The following is a 19,391-nucleotide window of genomic DNA, read 5'->3' on the forward strand; positions in this document are numbered from 1 at the left end:
TCCTGCTGTTTCTACAGTACCTAGCACCACACCACATGACTGAGGCGCCCAAAAATTACCCTGTCCAACTTCCTGGTCCCAAGGAGGCCTGACTAGGGATGCAAGCAACTAGTCAACTGTCCGATAAGCATAAGCTTATCGGATACTCAGCTAGTAATATGACTAGTCGCTCACCCTCCCGGCCCCTGGCTGCCTCTCTCTGATGGAGGCAGGAGCCAGTGTTGGAGAGAGCCAGCTTAAAAGCTGTTTCCCCCCCCAGTACCATCTCTGCGGGAGACAAGAGAGGTGGAGAAACAGAGTGAGTGGGGACTGAAGCATGCTCCTGCCAGTACTGCTGTGATTTTGCTTTTGAAATATACAAGAACCCTGGGGAGGGGGTGGCTCTTGTACATTTCAACGGCTGAGATGCCACAGGGAGTGCAGAGCCAATGCCCTGTTGGTCCCATGCGCCCTGCAGGGCTTCCTTTTGCAGTTCAAAGGTGGAGGTGCCCTTATTAACTAATCGAATAGTTGATGGAAATCCCATCAACTATTTGATTTGTTAATCTAAATTTAACGTCCCTAGGCCTGACACCTGTCTGCAGCACATTTGGTTCTGTTGCACAGGGTGACTGTGCTGTACTGCTCATCAGCACTATGAGGGGAGGGGACATAAGGAGTGTCCTGAACCAGGAAAGTGCTGGTAGCTGGCCTGTGTAACATCAGTGAGGGTAGCAGTGAGCTCTACCTGCCACCCACTACAGTTCAGAACCTGTCCCTGGGACCCAGCTGGCCGCCTCCATCCAGAGCTGGCATAGGAACATCTGCTTGTTTTTGTCTTGTGCAGTTTCAAATCAACCCATCTGGCTGCCTGTGGGAAAGTCTTTATTGAATAAGGCAGAGGGGAGGCAGCTTATTACACAGCATTTGTACCTTGGACAGACAGCACCCAGTGCTTTGCCCCAGGAGCTGGCATTAGAGCAGAGGGCAGTCCAATCCCCCTTTAAGAGGGGCCATAGAGTGGTGAAGCTGGGCTACTCCATCTCTGATGAGGCTTCCCAGCTGCTCAACTTTACTCCTCCCCATTCCCGTTTACAGCTTCAAGCAGCACTGCTGCCTAGAACCCCATTTCCCTTTGCCCCAAGGATCAGTGCCACTCTCCCCAAAGTGGGTTGGGTTAACAGTGAAATAATCATGCCCTCGGCACCACAAGCCCAGCACTTTCCTCTAGTGAGCAGGCTGCTCCAGCAGCCCCTGGCTCAGATAGCAGAGATGGAGAGAAGAAATATGCCCCCAATGGGGGGGGGGGCAGCACTGAGGCAGTCCCAAGACAGCTGGAGCATTTACCAGGCCTGTGGATGTGAGTTCAGGTTCCTTCCTGCTGCTTCAGATTCCTCAAGGGTAGGGAGGCTAGAAGATCACATTTCTGACCACGGGTTGCTATTTTTCTTCCTCCTCTTGGTCACTGGCCACCACAGCCTCCTCCTCGCTGTCATCCTCGCTCTCTGTGCAGCTGTAGTGCAGTCTGTTCGTGTTCACAAACAGGTCGCTGTCGTCATCTGAATCCTCTTCCCCCGAGGAGTGCACAGCCCTTTGTTGCTCCTCCCTGCTGCAGGAATGGATGGTGGTCAGTTCTAGGCCTTTCTAGCTCCTTGGAGGTAGCTGCCCAATGAGTAGGGCAGTGGTCTCCAACCTTTCTACACCAAAGATCACTTTTTTAAATGACAGACCAGGCCAAGATCTACAGCCCGGCCCTCTCTATTCTCCTCCTCTCCATCACTTGATATCCCCAATCCTTATACTGCTGCTTTTTTTTTTTAAATCCTTCTGTAGGAAGAGGTTTTTTTCAACATTTGGCCTGTCTACACTGGACCAAATGTCAGGAAAAAAAAACCTTCTTATTCCTTATGGAAAGAGGAATATAGGGGTGACCAAAAGAGCCTGTCCGCTCTTCCACTAAAAAAGCGGAAGAACAAATGCAACCCTGGATGCAGAAGAGTTTTTCTGGGATATCTCCAGAATCCTGAAAAACTCCTGCAGTCTAGCTGGACCTTTGCTGTGTTGAGACAGGATGTGTAGGCTCTGGGGTGGGAATGAGGGATTTGGGTGTGGGAACGGGTGAGTGGTGCAAGTTCTGGGAGGAAATCTGGATGCAGGAGGAGGTGGAGAAGGGGACACTAGGCTGGGCAGTGTTGGGATACTAAGCAAGCCACAGGCTTGCGGATGTGAGGGTGTAGGAATTTGGGTTGGGGTGTGTGAGGGGCTGAGGGCATGAGGTTCCAGTGTTTGATAGGCTCAGATCTAGAGTCTGGGGAAGGGGAATGCAAGAGTGGTTGTGGCCAGATGGGGGCTTGGCCCCAATTGGGGGTTTGTTGGCCAGGCTTCATTTTTAAATAGAATACTATGTTAAACACAAAAAGTTTCTGCATTGTCTTTATTTATGAGAATGGCAGGGAACCTGCCTTGAGTTAGGGGTCACTGACCCATAGAAAAGTAATTTGGGAGCAGGGGACACAGTACTGGGGAGGAGTGCTAGTGGGTTCTGGAGCAGGGAACAGGGTGCCAGTGGGGGCAGGGTGCCAGGACAGGTTTCTGCAACAGGGGACAGGGTGCTGGGGGGGACAGGTTTCTGTAGTAGGAGACAGGGTGCTAGAAGGAACTGGTTTCTGCAGGGGGGGCAGGGTGCCGGGGGACAAGTTTCTGCAGTGGGGGCAAGGGAGAGGGAACAGGGGGCCAGGAGGGCGGGGGACAAATTTGGGGCAGAGGAGAGAACAAGGTTGGGGGCAGGGAGTTCTCTACACCAGCCACGGAGGGAAGCCTCCGACCCGCGCTCCCTCCGGACTGACCGCAGGGCAGCCGGGCTGGAGCGAAGAAAAGCGGCTGCCTGGCCAGCTGGCCATGGTGCTCAGCTAGGGTGCCACCAAGCTCCACGTTGGCAGGCGCAGAGGGGAAGCCACCCAATCAGCTGGAGCGCGGTTCAGCCTCCTTTGGGCTGAACGCCACAGCCAGCAGGCCAGGCAGCTTCTCCTCTATGCCAGCCCACGTGGAGCGTGGTGCACTCTGGCTGAGCACCCTGGCCAGGCAGCCACTTTTCTTCCCTCCAGCCCGGCTGCCCTGTGCTCAGCCTAGGGAGGCTGCGCCTAGCTCCAACTGTGAAAGCCACAGTCAGCTGGCTGGGGTGTTTCAGACCTCCTGACCTCCCAGCTCCCACCATTCCTCGCAGCTACTCACCTGTGTTGTTGCTCAGTGAGTAGCTGCTCCTCAAATGAGGAAATTAAATGTACTGCGCAGTTCAGAGAGGGCTCAAGAGCTACTCTTGGAGCCCCTGAGATCTACCGGTAGCTCACGATCTACTGGTTGGTGGTATTAGCCTAAGACTACAGTGAACTTTCTGACCCATAACCCTCACCTTGCTAACACAGCCAACCTGTCACAGAATCCCAGTGAAACCTGTATCCAGCTCCTTCTGTAAGCAGATTGGGGGGTTTCATCCTCATCCCTGGGCAAAGCTGCCCAAGAATCTCCCTCTTCTGAAGTGTAGAAACCCAATTTCCAGTCTTTTATTCCTGGACTGTTTTGTAGCAGTTCCACTCCTTTCATACTCACCTCGCCTCAGAGCTGGGCTGACTTTCTGCAGTGTCAGAGGAGAAGGCCTCAGGCCTGTGGGGAGGAGAAAGACATGAGATGAGAGAGCAGCCCTGGCTTTGAGGCAATAGCTTAGGGAATGGGACACTTTCCCCTCTAGGGAGGGTTTTAGGGAATAAAATATGGGGCCTTTCCTCTTCACTCCAGCCCCTGCCCAGGGCATGTGACTATTTCAGCCAGCACAGACCTTTTTCCACCAAAACCCAAACTCATGGGAAAACCTCCTATGACAGTGTTTTCCAAGCTTCTCAGTTAAACTAGAACCTGAGACATGTTTTCAGCCATATTTTCAAAAGTTTTTTAGGAAGAAAAACTCCCTCTATTCTGTCCCTGCCTCCCTCCTAGTAAGGGTTGTAAATCAAGTGAGCAGAAGGTGCTGGGATCATGTGTAATCTAAGTCCTGTGTAACAGGCTCCAGGATGCCCAGAATTAATTCCTTTTCAAACTAGATTAAATCTTTCCAAACTGCATTTAAAAACTGCCAGCATGGTAGAATCCACCTGAGCCACTGCTCAGTTCCAGTGAATCCTCTGCCTTCCAGTATGACTGTTTAATTTCGGTTGCCAGTTGCCTTGTTTGATGTTTGTCTGCTAGATTGTAGAGCCTGTTGTCAAATTTCTGTTCCCATGGCAGGTGGGGATAGCCTGGGATCAAGTTACCCCCTAAGCTAAGGTTGAGTTCTGTCACCGGTCCTCTTTTTCTTGTGGCTCTTCTCTGACCTCTCTAATTTATCAAAATGTTCCTTGAATTGGGGCCCCATGGTTCCAGCAACAGTCATACCAGCCCCCAACTGAATACCAACAGCATCAAAGCACAGGTTCCCCTGCTAGAGATTTACTGCCCCATTTGCACCATGGAGCTACCCTCCTCCCCAAGCTGACTGCTTTGCATCTATTCCTACAGCTCATGTGTGATGGAAATCTCAGCTTCAGGAAGGACACTCAAGCCAATGCCAATCCTCACTAACACTTTCTCCAGCACCTTGGTGGCAGGCAAGAGCAGGGACTTTAGGAGCTTGTAGTTCAGCATCCTCCCCCATGTCCGACTCTTACCAGAGCCCTTCTTTCTTTAGGTATCGCATGTGGTCCTTGTATAACACAAAGTTGATCTCAGCCTTCACTTTCTCACCCTCTTCAATAGGGTCCACCAGCAGAAAGTCCCCTGCAATGATAGAGACACAGTGTGTCGGTGGGAAGGAGGGTTGGCTGATTTTTAGGAGATGGAGAATGTGGTCTCTTCCCTCTAGGAGGGTGCTAGATCTCAGCTAGCCCCGGGGTAGGGGGAACTCATGGATAGCAGCGGTGGATTTAGGGCAGAGCAAGTGGGGCGGCTGCCTTGGGCTCCGCGCATGCGCCATGTCAAAGGGGGGGCCCCCGTGAAATTGTGCTGCCCGCGGCGCACTCATCCACCCCTGGTGGATAGTAGTACTCCTACTCTAAATGGTGTTCAGGGGAGGGAGCATATGGGGCCTTTCCCCTCTAGGGGTGCCATGAACCTAGTTGCACTGTACTCACCTCGTTTGATCCAGATGTTCTTGCGGAACTTTGTGGGCATGCTCACTAAGAATCTGGTTCCTTCGGCCGTTTCTACCTCATGGAGGTTGTTTCCTGGGGTCCCTAGGACCTGGAGGGAGGAACAAATTGATAGGAAGGGGGATTAACCACAGAAACTGCTTCCTGGAGAAATGGATTCTCCAGCACTTAGCACCTACAGATCAGAGCCTGCCTCAAAGTGACACTCTAGCTCAACCACCAGAGATGGGCTGGATGCAGGATTGGCAGGGAGGAGTATTCCACAATCTGACTTACATGGGAGGTCAGATTCGATGATCAGGCTGATCACCTTCTGGCTTTGAAATCTACTACCCATGTATGGCTTTTAGATGGCTCACACTCCACCTGTTCTGCCTTGCTCATGCCACTAGCAGCTCTGCAGCAAGCCAATGGGGAACTCCTGATGCATGAGCTTGGAGTGCACTCATCTGCAAGGAGCATGAACAGGTTTTCCTCCCTAAGGCTAGGTCTACACCATAGCATTTTTTTTTCCGGGAAAAAGCTACACAAATTGTACTCCGCAATTTGTGTCGCTTTTTCCAATTGGTTTTCCAGAAGAGGCTTTTCCACCATCTGGCCCAGTCAAGAAGGGGCCAAATGGCGGAAAAGCGGCCTCTTTCAGAGGAGACCTTATTCCTTCTAGAACGAGATATACAGGACTCCCCAAAAGAGTGCATTTGGTCTTCTGCAAAAAAAGTGGAAGAGCAACTGCGTTCCCTGGACACGGCAGAGTTTTTCCAGGGTATCCTGGAAAACCCCTGCAGTCAAGATGTACCCTAATACGCAACTAAACAGATGTATTCAGGGATTTTCTTGCCTTCTGCTGAAGCTCAGAGCGTGAGGGGTGGGATGGCAAGAATAGCTTAGGTGAGACATATCCAGATGCTTCCCAGCAACCCAAACCTCATGCTGCAGAGGAAAGTGAAAAGTCCCAGTGGAGCCCAGCAAAGAGGGCTACTTCCTTCCTCACCCGGACAATCTGCTGTTGAGGAGATGGAACCACATACTCCTCCAACACTTCTTTCACCACATGCTTGCGTTTGGTTGCTTGGGACATCCTGGTGAGTTAGCCCTCAGGAACAGGATCCTCACAGGGCAGGTGAAGTGGTGAATAGCTGGAAGGCACACTTGCTCTGGAAGGCTAGCCGAAGAGAAGGAACAGAGGGAGAAGAGCCTTGTTGCATCTCCCCAAGATCAAATAAGCTTCTAAAGGCAAAAAGTCCCCCCAGTGAGCAGGGTCCTGGAGTAGGAGCCAGGATAGCTGGGTTCTGTTGCATGCTCTGCTGCTGTCTTTGGTCCAGTCCTTTTGCCACTCACTCCATTTTCCCATACATACCACTTGGCTACATCTAGACTGGCCCCTTCTTCGGAAGAGGCATGCTAATTTCGAACTTTGGAAGTAGGAATAAGAGATCCTCCGGAATAGGGCTTTATTCCGGAGGATTGCGCCAGTCTGGACGCTCTTTTCCAGCTTTTCCCCAACCTGGAAAAAAAAGCGGCGGCCATGTTTATTTAAATCCCCCGCAGATTTCCCTATTCCAAAGTTCGAAATTAGCATACCTCTTCCGAAGAAGGGGCCAGTCTAGACGTAGCCCTTCTGTCTAGATGGAGTACAAGCTGTGTGGGGCAGGGACTACCTCCAAGAGTCTGTGTACCCCCTGGCATGATGGCATCAGTCTGTACAGTACCCAATACCATGTGCACACAGAGTACCTGTCAGCCCCCTTACTGAGATCAGGGTCTCACTGTGTCAGGCGTTGCATGGACACACACTAAGACAGTCCATGCCCTAAGATGCTCACTGTCTAAACAAACAAATGGCTGAAGGAGAAAATGAGGCAGAATAGAACCCAAGGATCTCTGGATCCCAGGCCAGTGCCTTGCTCATTAGACCATACTTCCTAGTCATCAAGAACAACCCCTTGTTATCAGGTTTATTAGAGATTCCCTATTTGTCTTATCTACTCCACTTAAAATGGGGGCATAGATTTCTCTCAGAGGAAGCCAGGAGTACCAGTACCTGTGTGGAGGATAAAGAGAGGCTGTCCGTCTCTGACAGCTGAGGATCCAGCGCTGAATTCACTCTTGGAGGCATTCACTGGCACTGGATACTCTAGGAACAAAGACAATTTTATGGCTTGTGGAAATGGACTGAGACTCCCTTACCCAGGGAATGAGGTAGCTTCAAGATTCCTCTATTCTGCTGGAAATTTTCAGGCCAAACTCCACACATTGTCTCCCACAGTAAGAATTCCACTGAAAATTTTTTAGCTGTGAATCTGAAAGTGTTTTAACACAAGGAGGTAAGGATTGTCAATAAGGAACTGATGCAGGGAGAGGAGAAGGGACCACACAGGCAAACAGTGGGAGGTGAAACTGAGGAACAGACACATTATAACAGAATAACATTCAGGCAATTCTACTGATGATTTGCATGAGAAAGTTAATTCTTTAGGGCTGCATTAACTTCCCAGGTAAAATCTCATCTACATCACAGAATGAAACAAAGATCCTATAGGAGATCATGGAAACAAAAAAAAGAGATTGATCCAATGTCACTTTGTGCCTTAACCCTGTTATGGCTTCCTTGCAACTGGAGACAGATGTGTTGGGGTCGAGTAAATCTGTCAGCTCCGTGACTCAGTTTCCTCATATAAGAAGATGCCAGTCCGTGCTGAGACTCACTGCAGTCCTGCCCTACGCTTCAAGCCGCCAGGCCTCTCCCAGAGCTACAATGGAACCCAGGGGTCGGGCTCCGCTCCCCCAGGGTGGGATTAATCCCATTTGATTCTCCACCTCCCCGCCCAGATGTGACGGCCAGGTCCCCTCTCGGGCTAGTCCATGTCGCCGTGCTGGGGGCAGGGAGCGCCTTGCCCTGCACGCCCCCGGGAGTTCCCTGTTCCGCTCATTGGCCGGGGGAGAAAACTGCCGCTGCTCCTAGGGGCTGGACTGGGGGGGGGGGGTCCCTGGCTCTGCCGGACCGGGGGGGGGGGGTGAGGGGCTGCCGCCTCCCGTCCCTACCTCTCTGCACATGGGACGGAGTCACCCGCTTCCGGCTCCAAGTCCTGAACCTCCCCCAAACCTTTCAGCGTAAACTTCCGGGTGTTCCGGGCGCTTCCTGTCTCACTTCCGGGAGCCCCTCCCCCCACCATGATGTCCCCTGATGCTCTCCTTGGGCTCCCGAGGCAGCCCCGCGGGCAGGGCTATTATTATGGGATGGAGGGGTTGTCGTGGGCCACAAGCAGCGTCAGAGGCTGCCTCGCGCCGTCGGTTACTGTGGCCGGGAGGATGAGTTGGTATCACAGAGTTTTCAGTTGCCTAGAGTGTAGATGCTGAACTCTATCATCCAAAGGTGGCTGGAGCGGCCCAGAGCCGTTGGGAATCATAGAGCAGATGTGGATCGCTCCTGGCTGGGACTAGAGCATTATAGAGCGCCGCCTACTCTCTATGGTTATATGGGGCGCGAAGAGGAGCGCGTGCTGGCGTGGCCTGGAAGCGGAAGTGGTGTTTGCGCAGGCGCAGTGGGTGGCCGGTTGGGCGGGAGCGGCGGTGTTTGAGGCGCTGCAGCAGCGAGCGGAGCTGGTGGGTCGCTGCGGTGTCGGACGCGGGCCTCGGGCAGGATGAAGGCGGCTGAGGGCGGGAACGGGCCAGTGGGGGAACCTGAGGCGTGGGGGAAGGAGCAGTTCGGGGAGCGCTCAGGGGCCTCTGGGGAGGGCGGGCGGTAGCTGGGCATGTGTCTGCGAGGGCGCGGCCGGGGGGGGCGGAGAGGAGCGCGGGGAAGGGCTGGGTATATCCTGGTGTGATTTAGGGTGGGATGAATTGGGGAGAAGAGGGGGGAGGGAGGTTGGCTGAGGATGCCCGAGGAAGGGATTGGAGTGTTTGGGGTTCGGGGGGGGGGGGGGTTCTGCAAGGATGGTTCCTAGTGGGAGGTCTGGCCTTACCCTCTAGGAGGTGGGGCTGGGGATATGGGCCTGGGGAAGTTGTTGGTATCTGGGAAAGGGTTAGCTAGTGCTGGTAGTAATCATGACTTAACTCTGCTCGTTAGTAGCTCTCGAGAGGTGTAAAGGTGAGTTAGTATTGTCCATTTTAGCGATTGGGAAGCTGAGGTCAGCTGCTGGAGCTGGGAATAGAACCCAAGTCTTTTTGAGTTTAGTTCACTGCTCTATCTGCTGGGCTACATTGTGGGGAAAGGAAAAGTAGAGTGGAAGCCTGAAACTAGGGTGTGTGGGGTTTTTTTTTTTTTTTGGTAAAGGATAGTGCTCAGGTTGTTGGGCAGGTGTGATGAGTTAGGACTTCTGGTGATAAGAGAGGGATTGGTGGTATATAGCTGGTGTGTCTGGGAATGCTGGGAGTACCTGTAGTGATGGGTGGTACCTCTTGGGGGTTGGAAATTGTCTGACAAAGATTGGGATGGGAACAAGGTAGTGGAAGGTGTTGCTGAATGTGTGGAAAGAAGGTCTGGGAGGTAGGAAGTTGGGTTGAGTGCTAGGACACGGGAAGGGAGGGTGAGGATATGTATAAAGGAAGCTTTATCTGGTGAAGACGTGCCAAGTGCAGGATCTAAAAGGGCTGAGGATGCCTGGAAAAAAGGCGTCTTTTGGGAGGGATGGAGAGAATGGCTGCAGAGTCTGTGCAAGGGGTTTGTTGGTATTTGGATGTAAGGCTAGGGCTGAGGGTGCACATGGAAGGAATGAAATCATCACTGAGACTGGATGTTCTGCAGAAAGTAGGGAATTCAGGGGTCTTTGTTGGGGGTGTCACAGATCCATGGGCTCGATGCTCTTTACTGCTCTGGGCCCTTTTAGGTCCCTTTAGGACCTCACATACTCACTGGTGTAAGCCCCTTGACTTTGCTGCCTCTTGGAACTAGACCTCAGAGCAGTCAGCAATCCTGCTGAACCTTTGAGCTCCCCTCCAGTGAGTCCACTTGAATTGGATGCCTGAGGAAGACTTGTACACCCAGAGTGAGCAAGGCAGCTCTGACTCCATGACCCCAGAAGCAACTCGGTGTAGTAGAAACAAAAGGATTTGATAGAGGCAGCAAGGGAAGGGGGAAGCGACTAGTCGATGATCCGATAAGCATTTGCTTATCGGATCGTCGACTAGTCCTTAACATCCCTAATTCATGTATGGAATCATTTTTATGTGCATCAAGGAAGTAAGAAACACAAACCTAGCAATGGGCTTTCTGCTAATCAGTTGCGGCCGCACAAGCTTCCAGTTTACAGGGAGCACCAGTAGCAGAATGTATTTGTCAAGAACATACAGAGTCAAATTAAACTACTAGTTTTTTCTGAGAGTGTAACAATCCTTGTGGATTGAGGATAAGCAGTAGATGTGGTGTATCTTGACTTCAGTCGGACTTTTGATATATTTCACATGACATTTTCATAAACTAGAGAATTACAATTTGGATAGCGCTACTACAAAGTGGGTGCATAGTTGATTGGAAAACTGGAAATTTGTAGGCCATACCAATCTGGGGGGCATTGCCAGTGCTTTGGAAGATAGGATTAAAATTCAAAATGATCTAGATAAACTGGAGGAATAGTCTGAAGTAAATAGTATGTAATTCAATATGGATAAATATAAAGTACTCCACTTAGGAAAGAACAGTTAATTGCATGCATGTGAGGGATGTATAATCACCATTAATCAGTTAACCTAATGTTTAACTGGTTAACTTAATGTTTAACCAGTTAAATAAGCAGCATCTCAGGTTGGAGACTATTCCAGCCCAGCTGGAGCAGCCCCCAGCCCAAGGAGCTCCTGTTCCCACACCAGGCCAAGCTAGGGATGTAAGTGACTAGTCAAGTACTATTGGATAGTCAATTGACCACTCGACTACTCGCTTCCTATATCAGAGGCATCAAGTTGGGGAGGAAACCATCTTAAAAGCAAGTTCCCCCCAGCACAGTCTCCGTGGTGTGTGTGAGGGGGGGGCAGGGGGTGGAGGTAGATCCATAGCAGTCCTGGAGCCAGCATGAGCTGGGACTGCTCAGTCCTGGCTCTCACTGGCTCTGAGAATTACCCCCGCTGCAGCTCTGCAGTTTAAATGTAGTAGCAGCCGCCAGGCTGCCTGCATTCCTGGCTCTTACTATATTTAAACTGCAGAGCCACAGCAGGGTTAGCTCCGGGACCTGGTGTGAGCCGTGACTGACTGCCTCCCCTTATCGACTAATCGTGTAGTCAGTACAAATTGTATCAACTATTGGATAAATATAGTTAATTGCATGCATGCGAGGGATGTATATTCACCATTAATCAGTTAACCTAATGTTTAACTGGTTAACTTAATGTTTAACCAGTTAAATAAGCAACTATCGGTTACCCACTTCTTACAATCCTTAGGCAGAGTGGGCTGCTCTGTAGAACGGCTCCCAGCTGGTCTGGAGTGGTTCTCCCTTGCCCAGAGATCCACCCCAGCTCCCCAGGAGCCATGAACATAGAGCTACTTCAGTAAGCTGCCGGCTGACTGGAGTAGCCCTCTGTCTGTGGTTCCTGGGATGATGCTTACCAGTTAACCATTCACATCCCTAATGTAAACAAAATGGGAAATGTTTTCCTATGAAAGAGTTCTGCAAAAAATGTTCTGGGGGTCATAGTGGACCACAAGCCAAATATGAATCAACAGTATAAGACTGTTTAAAAAAAAAAAAAACAGTTGTCATTCTGGGATGTAAATCTGCTCTACTCCAAAATGGTTATAGGTGTAAGGTAAGGCAGCAAGGAGGTGAAGCACGAGCTGGTGCTGGGGGGAGCCACACACCGCATACCATCTCTGCAGGGGGCAGCAGGGAAACGGTGTGAGTGAAGATTGAAACAGTCCCACTCAAGCAGGTCCCACTGCTGCTCCTCTCCCTGTGGAATGTACAAGAGCCGCAGGAGTCTCCTGTACATCTCAAAGGGAGAGGCACAGGGGGATAACGAGCACCCCCCTTATCGATTAATTGAGTAGTCGATGGAAATTCCATTGCTGGATTTTCCATTCGGAAATCGCTGGGGAGCAGCTGTGCAGCGCTGCTCTTTGAATGCCACCTCGGTGTCTCAAAGGGGCAGCCCTGCACAGCTGAGCCTGGACTCAGTTGTGTGGGGCTGCCCCTTTGAAATATTCCCTCCGCATCTGATAAAGGCAGCAAGGCAGGGGGGAATCAACTAGTCGTTAACATCCTTAGATCACCTCTGGAGCCCTTTTTAAATATTGGCATCACTAGGTACAGATGCTGATTTAAAGGCTAGGTTACAAACAACAGTTAAATAGTTCTGCAATTTCATATATGAGCTCTTTCAGAACTCATGGGTGAATGCCATCTGGTCCTGATGACTTGTTACTGTTAAGTTTTTATTCCAAAACCTTATCTAATGACACCTCAGTTTGGGACAGTTCCTTAGATATGTCACCTAAAAAGAATGGCTCAGATTTGGGAATCTCCCTAACATCCTCAGCCATGAATACTGAAGCTAAGAATTCATTTAGTTTCTCCGCAAATACTTTATCATCTTTGAGTGCTCCTTTAGCATCTTGATCATCTGGGGCCCCACTGGTTGTTTAGCAGGCTTCCTGCTTCTGATGTACTTAAAACAATTTGCTATTAGTTTTTAGCTAGCTGCTCTTCAAACTCCTCTTTGGCTTTTCTTGTATTTTTACACTGTTTGATAAAGTTTATGCTCCTTTCTATTTTCCTCACTAGGACTTAACTTCCACTTTTTAAACAATGCCTTTTAATCCATCACTGCTTCTTTTACTTGCTTGTTAAGCCAGGGCGGCACTGTTTTGGTTTTCTAATTGTGTGGGGTTTTTTTTATTTGGGGTATACATTTAAATTTATAGGCCCTCCCCTAAGAGATGATTTCTGTCTGATCCTAATAAATCTAAACCCCTCCTCTGTACACCATCGTCTCATCTCATCCATGCATTGAGACTCTGAAGTTCTGCCTGCCTAACTGGCCCGGCACATGGAACTGGAAGCATTTCAGAGAATGCTACCATAGAAGTCCTAGATCTAAATCTATTTCCCAGCAGCCTACATTTTGCCTCCAGAACCTCTCTTCTACCCTTCTGTATGTCATTGGTACCTACATTTACCATGACCACTGGCTCCTTCCCAGCATTACACATAAGCCTATCTAGATCTCTCAAGAGATCTGCAACCTTTGCACCAGGCAAGCAAGTCACCATATGGTTCTCTGGGATATCACAAACCCAGCCATCTATGTTTTTAATGACTGAATATCTGTTACTAACACATGCATCTCTTGTAATGAGGTTAGGAGCAGGACTAGTGACAGTTTTCTTTAACCAGCATTCTTCGCCCATATTCCAGTCTTCCTTAGATTTTTTTTTACGTCTAAAAAGGACTAGGGATGTAAAGTCCTATTTAAAAATAATCAGTTAAACAAATGTTTAACTGTTTAACCAGGGTCACGCAGCTCCCGCCCCACCTCCCCCCATCCATAGCGCAGTGTACCATGCCTGAAGCAGCCCATGGCACAGCAGGCAAATGCTGCACCATAGGCTACTCCAGACAAGGCACATTGTATTGTGGATGGGGGAACTGCTCGAGCCATGCCAGAGCAGCCAGTTAACCTAGTAAGCATGCTGGTAAGGCTAATGCTTACTGTGTAACTTGTTAACCCTTTACAGCCTTAGAAGAGACCATTTCGTCTATTGTGACCTCTTGCATAGTGCCAGCCATAGACTTTCACCTAGTTACTGCTGTATTGAACCCAATAACTTCCCTTGGTTACATTCAGACTGCCTGCATGTCAGAAGTTCTATATATAGAACTGTTATATACATCCTCTCTTCTATTTATAGCAATGGGCACTAGCCATGCAGTTTATAGCTATTCTGAAAAGTGATCTGTGTGCCTGAACAGTGCTCTCTGAGGTTTGGCTGATGACTGTTAATGAGTCTCTCTGACCTGTGGTGAACCTGAGATCACAACTAAAAAGGACTCTTATGGGCGTCTGTCCACAATGAAAACATTGGAATCTTACTATTTATTAGTAGGATCTTGTAAATAGTTAGTATCTGCACTTGTTTCTGTGTTCACTTAAAACTAAGAGTGAGTAAGTTCTTTCTTTATGCACCAAAATACGTTTCATGCACATTCAAATCTCCAAATCCTGGCTGAGCGGGTGCAGCTAACATCGATCTCTGGTGCAGCAGGTTTCTGGGCTCTGTGCCACATGTGGCCTCTTATTTTACAGTGGATACTAACCTCTGACTTTCACCTTTCAGATCTAGCACCAGCCAGTATGTCGTCCACCTCCCAGAAGCATCGGGACTTCGTGGCTGAGCCTATGGGCGAGAAGCCTGTGGGGACTCTGGCTGGAATTGGGGATGTTCTTGGAAAGAAGCTGGCAGACAAAGGTTTTGACAAGGTCTCTGGAGACTCCCTCTCTTCCCCCCCCCCCCCCCCCCCCACCTCTTTGTTTCTTTAGAGGAGCAGAGTTCAGAAAACGCAGTTCTGCTGGGTCAAGTGGTTTGAGTGAAATTGATCTACAAGCTTTTTTTTTTCTTTTTTAAAGAATCTTGGATAACTCCAGGGGCAAAAGTTCCTCTTGGCGTACCTACATGGGGCACCTTCCCCCTGCGATGCTTCTGTCACAAGGGGAACTGGCCCTTTAAGGGGATTATAGCTCTTCTGGGTCTCCCTACCCAGACTGTTGTAACCAAGATTACTTCCTAGGATAAGGCAGTTTTGGTAACTGTGCTCACCTATAAGGAATATGTGGGGTGTGCCAACTGAAATGTAGAGCTTTGACTGGATGCAGAGTGTCCATGGCTCAATGTAGTGTGCAATCAACATGCACCTCACTTCATGTGCCCTTGCTTTAAGCATGTGTCACTTTAGTAATAACAGTAGGAAAAACACTATGTGGATGAAAGTCAGCAGAATCTGGCAACCCTGTGCGTGGGCAACGGTGAACAAAATGTCTCAGGGTTCTGTGTGTGGCCCATGAGAGTGAGTAAGTTCTTCTTTATGCACCAAAATACGTTTCATGCACATTCAAGTCTCCAAATCCTGGCTTAGTGGGTGCAGCTAACATTGATCTCTGTTAAGGAGAGTGGATAGTTATATGCTGGGGGAAACATGGGACTTGGAAGACTCTGCTAGAAAAACCACGGCACGGATGTAACTAAAAACTTCTGCATCAAGGGTGTAAGCCAGCTAGGAAGATGAGGGTGGGAGGTGCATAGGGGGAGGAGATCTGTGGTTTCAATATCTGCTATCGCAGTTCTGATGAACTAAAGAAAGAGAAATTGAAGTAGGGCCCAAAACCAAGTTGGACAAGCCCTGCTGCAACTTCTCTTGTAATGAGGTTAGGAGCAGGACTAGAGACAGTTTGCTTTAACCAGATCTTCGTTATCAGACCCCTGTCTGACACTGATAAGGTTTTCTTGGCATTGAGTTGCTTAGACTGGGATGGAAAGAGTATAATCCCTGTTACCTTTACATAGGTTCTGAAGCAGTGGAGGGCAACCTGTGGCCCATCATTGGCCACACACAGAACCCTGAGACATTTTGTTCACCGTTGCCCACACACTGGGTTGCCAGATTCTGCTGGCTTTCATCCACATCGTGTTTTTCCTACTGTTATTACTAAAGTGAAACATACTTAAAGCAAGGGCACATGAAGTGAGGTGCATGTTTATTGCACACTACATTGAGCCATGTGCTCTCTGCATCCAGTCAAAGCACTACATTTCAGTTGGCACACCCCACAGATTCTTTATAGGTGAGCACAGTTAACAAAACTGCCTCATCCTAGAAAATCGTCTTGGTTACAACAGTCTGCAGCCCACTGAGATGAAGGGCCACTCATGTACCCACTTGCTAGCCTAGCTTGCCCTTCACTGTTCTAAAGTCCTTAATTTCCCTCTGACTAGAATTGGCATGCCTCATAATCAGCATAAATACAAAACCCCCAGGCCGTTAATTCTCTAGACCCCTTGTTTTAAAAAAAATCCAGCTGCCCCATGGTGTGGAATCCTTCATATATTGAAGGAAAGCCTTTCACACACTACCATCTTGACTTGTAGCTATCCCAGCTGCTGTGGTTCTGGTGTCTACAAAACTTTTATTTCTACCTTGCTATGTATGCCCTCTAGAAGTCAGCCTGAATAATGGCTGTAGATGCTTACAGATAATGCCAGGGTGCATCCTTGTAGGGCTAGGAAGAATAGTGCAATGGCTGGGCACTCAGACTGTGGTTCAGATTATACTGAACCCAAGACTTCCTATGTGACCTTGGGCAAATCCACACTTCAGTTTTGTAGCTGTGCCAATAAGGGGTCTGGCTTTTTTGCTGTCAGCTCAGCTGGCAAAAGGTAGTGGCTTTTATACCTGCAAGAGGACTCTTCTGCCAGTACGGAGTCTATACTGGGAGATGACTGTTATAGCGGTGTTGTGAAACCTTAAAGATAGACAAGCCCTTAACTCATCCTGTGCCTCAGTTCCTGGTCTGCAAAAACTGGGATAATGCTCCCATCATTCACTTGCAAGATGCCCATTGTGTTAGTGCTCTATGGGACAGTGTAAAAGCTGTTCAGCTATCACTTGCCCCTGAGAAAATCAGGGTTGTCCTATCCCCTCCTCTGTTTAGCTGTGGCTTTTGTGTGTGTCAACTATCAGTTGTGATCCCCTTTCTTTTTTGTGTTTAGGCATATGTGGTACTTGGGCAATTCCTGGTTCTGAAGAAAGATGAAGAACTCTTCCGGGAGTGGCTGAAAGACACGTGTGGCGCCAACGCCAAGCAATCCAGGGACTGTTCGGGCTGCCTGCGGGAGTGGTGCGATGCCTTCTTGTGAATGTTGGTGGTGATTGTCTCTACACCAGCAGTCACTATTAGGGCTTTTATAGTTAGCAGGAAAAATCTTCCCAACCATTTCACTTTGTATCCAGTCCAAAGGGCAGAATGAAATTAATAATTTATGGAAAACCTGTGGCATTTAGAATGTCTGTTTACATGGCTCTGATTTCTAGCCAGAAGGAAAATTGTCCTTGGGACCTGCCGTTAGTGTAACTAACCACATTTCTTCTGGGGAAAGGGAGGGTAATGTTCTATTCTACATATTTGTTAGATCTATGTTTGGTTTTTAGAAATACAAGGTTGTTCATTGTTTCAGACCAGCTAACTTTTAAAGCCTTAATAACCTGCATGCTTGTAAAAGGGAGCTCTTCCATTGGCTTAATTTGAACTCTCATTGATCTGAGGCATAACTGTTTAAAGAAAGTTATGATTTTAAGCTCATTCAGGCTTATTTCTGAAGCAGTTATTTGTGGTTCCTCCAGATTGTTTTATGCCACTTGGCTTACTTTTCCAAAGAAAGCCAAGTGGCATAAAACAAACAGTGGAAGAAAACATACTTGTAAAGGTTTTTTTTAAACAATAAAAATCAGATGTGTTCATATCCCGGGGCTCTCATGAGTTCAACTTGTTTCCTAAGGGATCTGGGAAGTGGTGGCATAGATGGAGATGAGGCGTTGATTGCAGAAGGGTTTTAGGGATGTTAAGGACTAGTCAATTTCCACCCCACCCCTCATTGCTGCCTCTGAGATTGGCGCTGCTACTTTGAAGTACCCCTTCTTGCCCCTTTGCTGCCTCTAACAGCTGGACCGGGGCTCAGCTGTGCAGCGCTGCCCCTTTAAAATGCCAGAGCGCTGTGGAGCCCAGGGTCAGCTGGAGACTCCGCTGGGGAAATGCTGCACAGAACCAGGATCAGCTGGGAACTCCCAGCATTTCAGTAGAGCCCGGGATCAGCTGGGGACTCCCCATCTGACTCCAGGTTCTTTGTAGCATTTCCCTGGAACCTGGGGTCAGCCTGGATTCTGGGGAAATGCACGGAGGTGAGGTTTCAAAGGGACAGCCATGAAGCCTCGGGTCAGCTGGGGAGTCCCCAGCTGATCCCAGGTTCTGGTGAAATGCCATGCAGAACTGGGGTCAACTGGGGAGTACCCCGCTGACTCTGGGCTCCATGGCTTTGAAATACACGAGTTCCTTCTGGGAACTCTTGTACATTTCAAAGCAGGCCCCTACGTGCAGCCCAGAGCCAGCGGGACTTCCTACTGACCCTGGGCTGTATGCAGGGTTCACATTCCTCCCTTGAAATGTACAAGAGCCCCAGCAGGAGCTTTTGTACATTTCAAAGGGGTAATGCAGAAGTGCCTATTGAGTAGTTGATGGAAATTCCATCGACAACTTGACTAGTCAGTTAACTGCATTTTAACATTCCTAAAGGGCATAGCACTAAGAAGGTGGAACACAGCTTCTTGGAGGCTTAGATCTAGGCTGGAGAACAAGCTGCTGGGACTAGGTGTTGCTATCCTGCTTACATTTCTCTGGGTTTGTTAGAGGTACACTGACCATTTAAGACTGTGCACTTAGCCTTTCATTTTAGCACCAATTCTCCTTAAATCCTTGTTGCCTGGTAGAAGGACCCTAAGGAGTCAGATCTTCTAGCTTGTGGAGTTCAAGCAAAGGGATACCTATTTTGGCAGGTGGATTCCCCAGCAGTGTCATCACAGGGTTTCTGGTTTGGCACTTCAGGCAACTTCCTGCCAGTGTGTTGCTTGATTCGGGGGGAGTCAGCCTCTGATGCTGTGACACTGCTTGGGATGCAGCCTATTATCCAAATGTTGCTGATCACCCAGTTAGCTGTTAGGGAGCAGAATAGCTTAGTGGCTATGAAAATCTGGTTTATATACCCCATCATAGAGAAGACCAGTTCTGTTCTTGAGGGGGATAGGGTGTGAACCATTAACTTGCCACACTTCTGGTGATAGCAGTGATAGACACCAAAGTATACCAAAAGGGCTCGCATATCGTTGTCATCTAAGCCTACTTGGAGCTGTCACATCTCCAAGGATTGAATATTACACTGGGAATGCACATACCACATGTGGACAAATTCCATGGGGCAGAAACACCTTAACCCAGGAAAGTGTTTTGACAGCAAAGAGCCACCCAATTGTGCTGGGAAGATTGGAAAAAGCACTAGCCAACATTATCACTCCAACTCTACAGCTGCTTAGTCCTTGTGTGCCAAGGGTGCACCCTGGAGTTTAAGGTAGGTTCTGTAGAGGACAGGATTAAAACTCAAAACTACCCTGACAAATTTCAGATGAATTATTTAATCAGCAAGACAAAAGTCAAATGAACTAATACACAGGGGGGAAGAGCTGGTTTTACTGCTGAAAAAGATCT

At 49.0% G+C, this 19,391-nt stretch overlaps 2 protein-coding genes across 5 annotated transcripts; one reads left to right on the forward strand and one right to left on the reverse strand.

The window, feature by feature from the left end:
* Nucleotides 1-847: 847 nt before the first annotated feature.
* EIF1AD (eukaryotic translation initiation factor 1A domain containing) lies at nt 848-8,488 on the reverse strand. Of its 4 annotated transcripts, none has more exons than XM_075939034.2 (7): nt 8,199-8,488; nt 7,198-7,290; nt 6,148-6,318; nt 5,139-5,247; nt 4,677-4,785; nt 3,586-3,639; nt 848-1,585 (listed from the first exon to the last, which is right to left on the reverse strand). In XM_075939034.2, the coding sequence occupies exons 3-7, from the start codon at nt 6,232-6,234 to the stop codon at nt 1,420-1,422; spliced, it is 525 nt and encodes a 174-aa protein (XP_075795149.1). In that variant the 5' UTR covers nt 6,235-6,318; nt 7,198-7,290; nt 8,199-8,488; the 3' UTR covers nt 848-1,419. The 4 variants fall into 4 exon arrangements, with proteins under 4 accessions (XP_075795149.1, XP_075795148.1, XP_075795150.1 ...); XM_075939033.2 differs by having other exon boundaries at nt 848-1,588; nt 8,199-8,264; XM_075939035.2 differs by lacking the exon at nt 6,148-6,318 and having other exon boundaries at nt 848-1,588.
* A 126-nt stretch (nt 8,489-8,614) lies between these two features.
* BANF1 (barrier to autointegration nuclear assembly factor 1) lies at nt 8,615-17,598 on the forward strand. The gene is made up of 3 exons (XM_006129670.4): nt 8,615-8,759; nt 14,422-14,564; nt 16,849-17,598. Exons 2-3 carry the CDS (start codon nt 14,439-14,441, stop codon nt 16,993-16,995), a joined length of 273 nt encoding a protein of 90 aa, XP_006129732.1. The 5' UTR covers nt 8,615-8,759; nt 14,422-14,438; the 3' UTR covers nt 16,996-17,598.
* The last annotated feature ends 1,793 nt before the right edge of the window (nt 17,599-19,391 follow it).

This window comes from Pelodiscus sinensis, chromosome 11 (genome assembly GCF_052426305.1).
Source record: "Pelodiscus sinensis isolate ZL-2025 chromosome 11, ASM5242630v1, whole genome shotgun sequence".
In the NCBI taxonomy this organism is placed as follows: domain Eukaryota; kingdom Metazoa; phylum Chordata; order Testudines; family Trionychidae; genus Pelodiscus; species Pelodiscus sinensis.